The sequence below is a fragment of the Bos grunniens genome, chromosome 27 (genome assembly GCF_055505025.1).
Source record: "Bos grunniens cultivar Pamir isolate PY7600 chromosome 27, Bosgru_T2T1.0, whole genome shotgun sequence".
NCBI lineage: Eukaryota > Metazoa > Chordata > Mammalia > Artiodactyla > Bovidae > Bos > Bos grunniens.
Genome location: NC_141191.1, coordinates 17,181,721 through 17,193,105, shown reverse-complemented (window position 1 = coordinate 17,193,105; position 11,385 = coordinate 17,181,721). Strand labels below are relative to the sequence as shown.

At 44.4% G+C, this 11,385-nt stretch overlaps 1 protein-coding gene across 1 annotated transcript; it reads right to left on the bottom strand.

Moving 5' to 3' along the window:
- Window positions 1–672: 672 nt before the first annotated feature.
- On the bottom strand, window positions 673–4,691 carry SLC25A4 (solute carrier family 25 member 4). The gene is made up of 4 exons (XM_086380054.1): window positions 4,476–4,691; window positions 2,705–3,191; window positions 2,059–2,199; window positions 673–1,178 (listed from the first exon to the last, which is right to left on the bottom strand). Exons 1-4 carry the CDS (start codon window positions 4,584–4,586, stop codon window positions 1,021–1,023), a joined length of 897 nt encoding a protein of 298 aa, XP_086236180.1. The 5' UTR covers window positions 4,587–4,691; the 3' UTR covers window positions 673–1,020.
- Between the last annotated feature and the right edge of the window lie 6,694 nt (window positions 4,692–11,385).

Sequence of the window (11,385 nt, the reverse complement as noted above, 5' to 3'; positions counted from 1 at the left end):
ACTTTTCCTCCAGGTCTTGATAAATTGTTGCAGAAAAGAAGTGCTGGCAGAGATTTTCTATACCCATGTATCTGAGTCTAGTTATTTTCTCTCAAGGCCTATTCTATCCTTCCGCCCAGCTCCCTCTGGCTTCTAGTTCTCCTCAGCCAAGATTCATTGTACTGCTATTAAATGTTACACTATGTAACAATGCCAAGTCCCACCTCTCTCCTAACCCCACTTAAGCTTTTTTTTCCCAATGGACTTCTGCCTTTTTGTATCTTCCACAGGATCCAACAGATTTCAGTGCTAGCTTGCTAACTGATTTCAATGACTACTGTCCACCTGTCATAAAATTCCAAGTATCACAGTTCTCTAAAGGCACTGATAGCACTTCCTAACCATGCAAAGCTCCTGAAACTGTGATTTAAAGCTTTTAGTGGAATCTCAGAATTCCTGAAGACTGTGTGAAAATTGCATAAAATATGGTGAGATTATGGAAGCCACAATCCATGTTACCACTAAGAGGCTGTGCAGTATGGTGTAAGGTAAAGAGAAAGAACATAACCTATTTCAGTTTTAAAACCATAACTCTGAAGTACTCTAGGTGTTCACATGATAACACAGTGTAATAGCTGATATTTAGAAGCTTGTCCACTGAGTTATATAAATGAGTCATGCTAGAAAATAAGATTTATGGTCTTATGCTTTTAATCCATTTGGCAGTTAATAAGAATTCAGTAAAATAGAGAACATGCATTAAGTGGTCTTTATTGACATTTCACATTAAGTTATTCATGATCAGTTCTTCAGTTAATTATATAAGTATGATAAGTTATCTTCTATTGGCTGTGGAAATTTAAATGTAAAATAAATACAAAATACATTTGTGGTTTAATGAATACTTAAGCTTTTTTCCCCCCTCTGAGGTATTCCTTTCAATCTGGTTTCATCCCAGATCTTTCTTTTTACTTCCCCTTAGGAAGAGTCTATTAAACCACACAATGGATCTGGAACCAATGAAATCGAGTTTTAATCACATTAGACAAACTTTTTGATCTCATCATACAATACCAATACAAAAGCACCGCCCATGCCTCTCAATACGTTGGACCAGGCACCTTTGAAGAAAGCCTTGGGTCCTTCATCTTTTGCAATCTTCCTCCAGCAGTCCACTGTCCCAGTGTACATGATATCAGCTGTGGAAACAAACATTGTTGGTAAGGGCTCCATGATTCCGGAGGAAAGAGTCTCTTCCTCTGAAAGACACCTGCAGAGTTTGTTTTCAGTGTTATAAAAGGTCACCTTGAGTCTTCTGCCCAGCTCTAAGCACATTCAATGGGACAGCGCCTCCCCTCGCATAACCGCTGGGGAGGGTCTCTAGATTCCTAGTTCAACTCAAGATCAAGTGAAGAACTGGGGCAATGAACCAGCGAATTCACATAAGTCAAAAAGAGAAACAGGAAGGGAGCACGGGGAAGCAGAAGTATTAAGCTGGGGGGTCCTGTTTATTATTGATGAGAACACTGAGATCCAATCTCAGATTATACTCTTACAAAGCAAGAGATACAATTATTAGGTTGAAGCAAATGAAACTAATTATACTCGGTGTTTCTTACTGTTACAATGGCAATTTCTTACGTTTCAACCTATTGAAGCCAAAACTTTTCCTATTGCCACAAACTTCTGGAGGCCATCTCTCCCCCAGCTAAATCACTCTCCCCAATAATACTTGTAAAACCAGGTAAGAAACATTTTAAAATAAACCAGCTGATTACTTCAATTTCTGCACCCAGGCTCTAAGGGAAAAAGGCCTAAGGCCTCTATGATGCTAGCTACCTAGTTAAGTTCACAAACCAGGTGAACCAAACCATATCCCATTTTCAGTGTTCTTACTTCTTTGATAAAAACAAACCAAATCTTTAAAGGAATAGTTTAGAACATTAGGGAGGATTCATCACAATCTTTCTTAAATTTTTATCTCAATTCTAACAACTGAGAAGAATGCAGGCTGTAAAGAGCACTGACTAGCGTTCTCCTTGAGCAGAAAAGTAAGATTCTCGTGGGTCTCGGGCTTACCCCCTTTCCGGCCAGACTGCATCATCATCCTACGGCGGACAGTGTCAAAGGGGTAGGACACGAGCCCCGCGACCGCCGTCACAGTCTGGGCGATCATCCAGCTCACGATAATGTGCACATTCTTGGGGTCAGGCAGCATCCCTGTGGGCAGAGCCAACAAGCCAAATGGCCATGACATGATTCCTCCTCCGAGCAGCTGAGCAAAAAGCAGGTGGGGACGAAGAACAGGGCACCGCAACTCCACGCCCCACCTTTCCAGAAAAGCCTGCCCCGCGAGGGGTGCCTCAGGAGTAACCAAGCAGCCAACACAAGTTGGTGCTGCCAACCCTCCCTGGACCCGCAAAGCCCGAGTGGTGCCCCGCGCACAGGACGTGTTGAAGTGGCTCCAAGTTAAACTTGGTAACTGATAAAAGGAGCCAAGCACCCCCTTTGCCCTCTCCGAGTAACTCAAGGCCAGGGTAGTTCAGGAGAGGACAAGGAGAGTCCCCCAGCTATTGATCCCCACCTTACCACCTCCACAGTTTAGCCCAGGGACTAGGGGAAAGTGAGATTAACAGGACAAAGTCCTTTATGAGTTAGACACCCCTCAGGATCCTCTCTGCACACATCCTTCTCAGCTCTGCGCCCCCTGACACCCTTCTCTCACCCTTGGCCGTATCATAGACTCCAAAGTAGGCGGCTCTGTAGATAATGATGCCCTGGACCGAGACGTTGAAACCCTGGTAGAGGCCCCTCAGGCCATCAGACTTGAAGATCTTGGTGATACAGTTGCCCAGACCAGTGAACTCCCGCTGGGCGGCACCCTTGCCCACGTCGGCAGCCAGCCTGGTCCTAGCGAAGTCCAGCGGGTAGACAAAGCAGAGGGAGGTGGCCCCAGCTGCCCCACCAGAGGCCAGGTTACCAGCAAAGTAGCGCCAGAACTGCTTATGCCGGTCCACGCCCCCCAGGAAAATCTGCTTGTACTTGTCCTTGAAGGCGAAGTTGAGAGCTTGGGTGGGGAAGTAACGGATCACGTTGGCCAGGTTACCCCTCCAGAAGGAGAGAAAGCCCTGCTCCTTAGGGATTCTCACCACGCAATCAATGATCCCTTTGTACTGCTTCTCAGCACTGATCTGTTTGCTGGCATGCTGGACCTGCAACGGGAGAGGGGCGGGGGAGGAGGGGGATGGGGGGGACAGGGAGGGCCGAGAGAAGAGGGCAGGAGAACAAGGTTTGTGCTTCCTGATTTCCTTGTTTAAAAAGTATGGGGAAATCAAATGAACAACTGAGTAAACTGAAGTCTTAGCTACTTGGACACTGAGTCCCCTAAACCCAGTCTTGCCTCAATTACCAGGGCATTTGAGAGAAACAGTTCTGCTCCAAAATACACTGAAAAGGATGATTTGATTACGTAAAGGGAGACATTGATTTGCTGCATTTTCCCTAGGTGCCAGAACTGTACTAGGGGTTTATTACTGGGAGACAGAAATAATTAAAGATCCCTGGCCCAAAGGACACCTGCTCTGATCTGACAGATATGATGGGCAGGAGGTGAGGATTTCTCTGTCTCTCTTTAGTCTCCCTGAAGACACAGTCTTTGAGTAGTAGGTGTTCCAACAGAAGAAGAAGGAATCCACTCAGCATTGGAGCCTGACATTTTCCAAGCATATCCAAATAATCAAGTATTGAGGGGTTTGTTGCTGAGGGCCATTTGTTGGGGTTTTTTCTTGTAATAACAAGATCATTTTGACTCCCAAATTGAGAATGCCCAATTCCTCATGGAGGGATCCTTGCTTTTTGGGCAAGTGAAAAAAAAGGGGGGGCGGTGAGATGATGAGAACAAGCCATTCAGAGATCAGGGCTGGGGAGGAAAAGATTTGGGGAAAGGATGAATAAGGCCATCTGAGTTTATTTTGAAAAGTGTTGGTCTCTCAAGACCTGTTTCTTTATGTGCAAAATGGGGGAAACAGTATCTGTCTTACAGAGGTCATAGCAAGATGAATGAATAATAGAATAATGGCTACAGCATGGCACACTGGACACCGTAATAATCTTGAGTAGTTAATTATTTCGATGTTGTTAATCGTAAAAGGTGGATGCTGAGAAGAGGGTGCAAGGGGCTCTGAAAATCAAGAGGTGAGGCCGACCCAAGAGGCCTGAGTGCCCGCGCTGTCCCCGGAGCAGGATCTGGCTGGCTGCAACCTACTCGGGGTGGGTTTCCATATATAGACACCCGCACGCGGGGCGCCACCCGACACCAGGAATCCGCTACTGACGCTGGACCTGTCTGCGCAGAGGGCACCTTCCCCTTCGTGCAGGCCGTGCGCCGGGCCCGGGGCCTAGCGCGGATCTGGGGGGCAGCCCCGCGGCTCGCCGGGGCCCCGCGCGCCCGGTCTCGCGCGCCCGCGCCCCGCTCACTGCGCCCGCAAGGTCCTCACCTGCAGCAGCAGTTTGACCCTCTCGATGGGCGCGACAGCAGTCTTGGAGATGGCAGCGGCCACGCCGCCGGCCAAGAAGTCCTTCAGGAAGCTCAGAGCCTGATCGCTCATGGTGACAGCCGGGCGCACACCGCCTCCGCGAGACGCGCTCTCGCTGTCTCCGCCCGGGCAGCCCCGGCTTCCCCTGCTCCAGACCCTGCGCGACACGAAGGGGCCACTCGCCTCGCCCCGCCGCCCTCTTTATATAACCCGCCCAGGCTCTCGCGAGAGGAGGCGGGGGCCCGGGGCCCCTCGCGCCCCTTTCATTGGCTGGACAGATGCTCGGAACCCCGCCTCTTGGCCCGCCCCCTCTTCTGCAGAGGGCAACGGGGGCGAAGGCGCTTCCGGGAGGCAGGGGTGGGCTAGGGGCTGTACCTTTACTTGGGACATTTAAAGGGCAAATTCATGTTATCTGTCCCGCGAGTGCAGGGAACACCGTGTCTCTGCAGCATGTGGGCCGCTGTATTTATAGCACAGGAGGCCTAGGCCGACCTGGACGCGGACACGGGACCCGCGGCCTCCAGCCCCGCTCGCCTTAACCCCGGGTCTGCACGCGACCCGCCCCCGGCCGAGGCGTGGAAGGCTCTCTTTTCTTCTTTGAAACAGTGTCCAGAGCTTCCTGCCTGTATGAGGGCCCTTAAAGAATAGTGTGCGCTCACAAATTAAGATCCGCCAGAATAAATACACTAACGTCACTTGATGCTGTGATTGCTTCATCTAATGTGGCAACCTGCTGAATCCCTTCTTCTGTCCATTCAAATCGTTCAATCATTCATTCCGCTAGCAATTGTTTCTGTGCCAGGCACTCAGCGCCACCAGGGCAGGCCGAGTGGTAGGGGGGCCACTAGGTGAACACTTATTTAGCAAGTATTTAGTATGTGTGTGTCGTTTGTTCGATCTGTCTGTCACCCCATGATACACAGCCCCTGATAACTCAAATAAGGAGGACCTTATAGGTCTTTTTTTTTTTTTAATCCCTTAAGGGTTTAATGTTCCACTCTGTTCTCAATAGAATCTCAGCAAATATTCTGGGCAGAATGTTCGCAGGCAGCTGGCAGCTTCTTGAGAGTCGGTGCTGTTACTCTTCCCATCAGAGCAGCTGGATGACTGGGGAATGTTAAGTAAGAGAAGGTCGAATGCTTGACTGCTTTTGCCTGTTTTTTAATAGACACCTGGCTTTGGGGAGATATAGTCTGTCTAGTCCTGGAATTGATTGCAATTAGTTTTTGTATTTAAGAAAATAAATTAGTATGAGCTTTGATTTCCCTTAACTTATTTTTTGACAGTTCATAGAATCATACAACTTTTCAAATACAGCTGTTCCTTCCCCTAGAATGATTGATCTAAACTCTCTTCACTATCCAATCTCTTGCCATGTTTGTTAACGTTCCTTTGTACACTGGACAAAGTTTATTCTTTTTTTTTTTTTCCATGAGCTTGGTGCAGACAGACATCATGCTAGGCACTGAGTGAGCTGCAGCCATGTGTCATCCTGGGTTTGGAGGCTTCAGTAGAGCAGAGGTCACTTAGCTGGGTGCCAGCACCATAAAGGGTACACATTTATTTGAGGATGGAGCAGGCTAGAGTTCAGAAACCAGGTGAGCTGTATGAAAGTGCACATTTACCAAGGTCAGGAAGAAGGTCAAGAATTCAGCATAAACAGAAAAGTCATTTAGGCATGTATTCAACAAATACTTGAGCACTTATTGAGTACTAGGAACTAAGTTTGTCCCTATGGATTCAATATGGCTCAGTCCCCAAGAACCCCAAAATACATCCATGGCTGAAATAAGTTCAGCCAAGGACATATTTGTTACTTGTTCAGATTTATCACAGCTTCACATACAGATTTCCATGGATCAACATAATCCATATATTAGTCATTTTAATTAAATAGTGTAGTTAATTACCTTCTGTTGATATAGAGCAGTTGTCTAAACCATTTTCTTTTAACTATGCATTAGAGATGTTTCTTGTTTTTATTATGAAAAGTAATGCTGCTATACAGATACTTCTGCACAGATTTTATTTTCCCCTTCAATTTTTTTGCTTATCATGTATCCCCAAGATGAAATTAATAGACTGAACATTTTAAACTTTTTTTTTTTAGCTCCAGCTATAGATTGAGAAATTGCTCTTCAGAAAAACTGTACAATATGACTTTTATGTAGAATCTAAAAGTTACAGCAAACTAGTGAATATAGCACAAAAGAAACAAGCTCACAGATAGAGAACAAACTAGTGGTTACCAGTGGGGAGAGGGATGGAGGCGGGGCGAGAGAGGGGTAAGGGGTAAGCTACAAAATATGGTACAACATGGGGAACATAGCCAATATTTTATAATAACTGTAAATGGAGTATAACCTTTAAAAACTATGAATCACTATGTTGTACGTCTGAAACTTACATAATGTTGTACATCAAGTATATTGCTGTTCAGTCACCCAGTCGTGTCTGACTATGACTCCATGGGCTGCAGCATGCCAGGCCTCCCTATAATTCAATTTCAAAAAGGAGGAAGAAGAAATGTGGAGTCCACCAGCTATGTAAACAGGATCATTTCCCACAGATCCTCCACCAACAACGACTTAAAAAAAGAAAAGGATCTTTTTGCTATTTGTGACATTTTATGAGTTCTAATTTGCACCTCTTTAATTACTATGAACCTATACATATTCCACATGATTCAACTTGGTTTGCTAGCATTTGTCTTTTGTTTAAAATCTTAATCTTCCTTCACTACTTATGGCATGAAAGCAGAGTATTTATACTTACAACTAATCTTTATAGATTTGGGACAATAAATGTGTTTTGAGCATTTTTCATTTTTTAAAATATTTATTTTCTTGCATTGTTTTAATCACGTTATTTATTTAAATAGGAGCAGATCCAGAATGTGATGATATACTTCCTGTCCTGGTGTAAATTTATCTCTTTTGTAGATATAGTCTGTTTGCCCTAAATCATAATTAATCTATCTTCTACTTCTTTTGGTAGTCATTTTTAAAAAATATAACACTACATTACATATTATAAAGTGGTATAATCCAACTTCATTTTTCTCCATACATGCTTGGGTAACCGAACACTGATTTTCAGGTAGGTATTTTCTCCTCCCCATTATTTGTCTTACATCACTAATTCTAGTTTGTTGTATAAGTGCTTATAATAGCTTTAATTTAAGAAATCACCATACAGTCACTTATTTATTTGATCATCAGTCTTTAAAAACAACTGTTTTTTTAATCTGTTAAGAACAACATCAGCCTATTAAGAACAACTTAATAGGTGATTCCACAGCCACTTAAAACACAAAAAGTTTTATCTGCCTGTATGCCTGGATTTATTTTTTACTGTCAGGGTGTTCAATTATTTAAATATAACAGACATTTAAATTAAATTAGCATATTGATTCAGGAAGTTTTATCATCTTCGTTACACTTCATTTTACTGATGAGAATTTTTTGTATTTTCTACGTGGGAGATACCGTATTTCTCCTTGGCTTCTGTCAGATTCTCCTGTCACCTCGGGGGAACTGTATCTGGAATCCTTGACAGAGGCTTTTCCATGGAAATCCATACGCTGTCCTTTCCCTCCATGGACTTTCTCAGAAAACAGAGGCCTCAGATGCCCCCAGGAGCATGAGCTGTCTGTGGTCACAAGGTCTGGGTATCACTTTACACAGGAGGGGAGAGAATGGTGCTCAGCAGAACATGTGTCTGCCCGCCAATCCCAGTACGTGGTGGCTTTCTGCCAGCCTGAGAATGGACACGGCATCTGAGATAAGAGAGAAAAGTCTGCCTTCAAATGTGGCATGGTATCCTGGAGATTTGGGTGGGGTTGGGGGAGGGTTACATAGAAAAGAGAGTAGGGTATTGAGAGAGTCTTTTGGATTTTAGTGGCAGCTTATACACACACACACATATATATTTTATATATAATATTTATATATTATATATAATATACAATATATAATATGTATATTTAAAATTTCTGTCCACACCACATAGCACATGGGATCTTAGCTCCCTGACCAGGGATCGAACCCCAGCACCCCCACTTTGGAAGCACTGGAGTCTTAACTACCGGATCACCAGGGAAGTCCCAGTGGCAGCTTTGAAAGAATTAGTCTTTTCTTTTTACCAAACTGGAGCTAGAGTCTGGGAGCTACTAAAGAGGAAAAGGACACTAGAAACAAAAACACTTAAGGACTTGCTGACGATGGGGCTAATGAATCGCCTGTTTGTAGGTATATCTCTAAAACCGCTAAGGATTAGAACTCCCTATTACTATTTGTTCACGTGGTAAACTTCAGCCCTAAGCAAAGAGGAATGAATTCTGAAAATTTATTTTTTGACCAAAAGACCATACATGAATTGCTGAATTTCAGTCGAAAGTATTTAGTAGAATTTCATAGCCATGCATTGATCCATTGTTTCAAAAAGACCAAACAAAACAAATGCAATATTTCTCTACCATTCTCACTTAGGGTAGCTCCTTTAATCAAAACAATACCTTAATTAACAAACTCTTTATAAGAATCTTAATTGTCAAGCCCTTAATGAAGGGCACACACACATCACATGCCTTCAGAAATCATGTGTATTCATGCAAAACACTCCAACTACCAGTTCCTAGTTAGCTCCTGCCAAGAAAATTATGCAACTACAAAATGTGTCTTTTTTTTTAACCCATTGGTTCACTGTAGAAACTTTTAACCCTTTAATGATAAACTCCCTTGGGTATCTAACTCTTCTCCTACCTTCATCCATCAAAATAGAAATTACCTGAACCATTCACACATCATTCATTCAAATTCACTTCCTTTTCATCTTTCGACAAGCATTTTTGCATGCTTAGTCTAGACACCAAATACTGTTGGGCGCTGGTGATACAAAAATCAGAAAGGTAAGATCGCTGCCCTGAAGAAGCCCACTTGGCAGACGCAAATGTACATGTGCTGCCTGCAAGGCTGTTCCGACGTCATGGGACAAGATCCAAGTAGGATTTCTGAGTGAATGACTTTCATGTGCTACCCCAATCAGACTTGTGTTCTTAACATTTTAGGAATGCTTATGACACAAAAGTTTTGTTTAAAAAGATATTAGGCATTGTTATTTTTTTCCTAATCCATTCTAACTTGAAAACAGTTATTTATTTATTTGTTCTGGCTGTACTAGGTCTTCACTGTTGTGCATGGGCTTTCTCTAGTTGCAGCGAGTGATGGCAACGCTGGCAGCGCACAGGCTTCTCATTGCGATTGCTTCTCTTGTTGCACAAAGCACGGGCTCTAGGCGTGCAAGCTTCAGCAGTTGCAACACCTGGGCTCAGTAATTGTGGCTTACATTCTTAGTTGCTCTGAGGCATATGGAATCCTCCCAGACCAAGGAGTGACCCTGCATACCCTGCACTGGCAGGCGGATTCTCAACCACTGGATCACCAGGGAAGTACTAGGCACTGTTACTTAAAGAAGGTAATTTTGGAGGCCGAGGAGCTCCTGAATCATGAAAAAAGATGTTTAGAGGGATTTCCTCTCCAGAAGGCCCTCCACCCTGGAGAATCTGGCTTAGCAGTTGCTGAAGGCAGGGAACTTGCATGCTTTTAGCCCCAGCAGCCTGCCCCCCACTAGCAGGGGTGGGTATCCCCTTGCTAAAGAGATCCATAATTTCTTCTCACCCAGCCAATCATAGTTCCTTTCCTTTACTTTATCCATGACCCCAGTAAGCATTTTCAGTCTTCTGTAGTACAGTTAAACTTATTTCTATGATTGTTTAATAGTGTCTTCCAACCATAACCATCCACACTTCATTTTTCACTGACTTCTGGTTTCACCGAATTACGGCTTCTATGAATAAAGCCGCTACTCACCTAGAGTTGACTTGATGGTTTTCTAAGTACATTTGAGCTTGTTTCCCCAGTATTTAGTATTTCCTTATCCTAGGATTTTTTTTTTTCATAACACTTGCTTTACTCCTGTTATTACTTAAATCAGTGTTTAATAGATGTTATCCAAGAGACCTTTTTTGTTCATCTGTACTATTGAATAGCAATATGTTGCTATTTTAATATAGGATGTCATTTTCTCCATATACCGACTTTTACCGACTCTTTCCTTTTTCAGTCAGCAAGACATTCTGCATTGTTACCTCCAAAAAAGAAAACATTCAGAAAGCAAAGAAAATAAGGAGTCTATTGTTAACATTCAGATTTCCCAAGGAAGAGAAAGAAATCGCATCTACACAGGAGATTTGGTAGAGTACCCAAAGGAAAGCAGAACTTCCTGCCCATCCCACACCTTTCCAAAAATTATATCAAGTTCCCAAACCTGGGGAGAAAGGAGGCGCTAGAGAGAACGCAAGGAGTGAGATGTTCATCTGGGTCTTGAGAAGACCGGGCCATGTACACTTCCCAGTCCAAGGAGGCAGCGAGCAGCCAGGGAGACGTGGCTGGGTGGAGTTTTAGGACACAGGTCAGAGACAGCCTTGCGGAGTTCATCCAGCATGAAACGGAACAGGAGAACACATTCCAGGCCCCTGCAGGTTAGCCTGCGTGCGTGAAGGACTCTAGAAAACCCCAGCGTGTTCCTCCTGCCCCTGCGTGGTGTGGGAGCAGCCCCAGAACATTCTGTAACCAAGGACACCAAAGTCAGCTGAGGCAGAGCCAGACCGGAAGAGCCCCGGGGCTGGAAATGAGGCAAGTGTCGGGCGTGACCTTGAGGGGCAATGACAGGAGACTAGAAGGGAATAAGGAAGGGCCTGGCAGCTGGGGCCAGTGCCGGGAGCTCCAGGCCACACACCCTTCCTCCGCAGCGTTGGCGCTACCGTCAGACATCCCTGGAATGTAGATGGAATCCATCCAAGGGCGGTGCA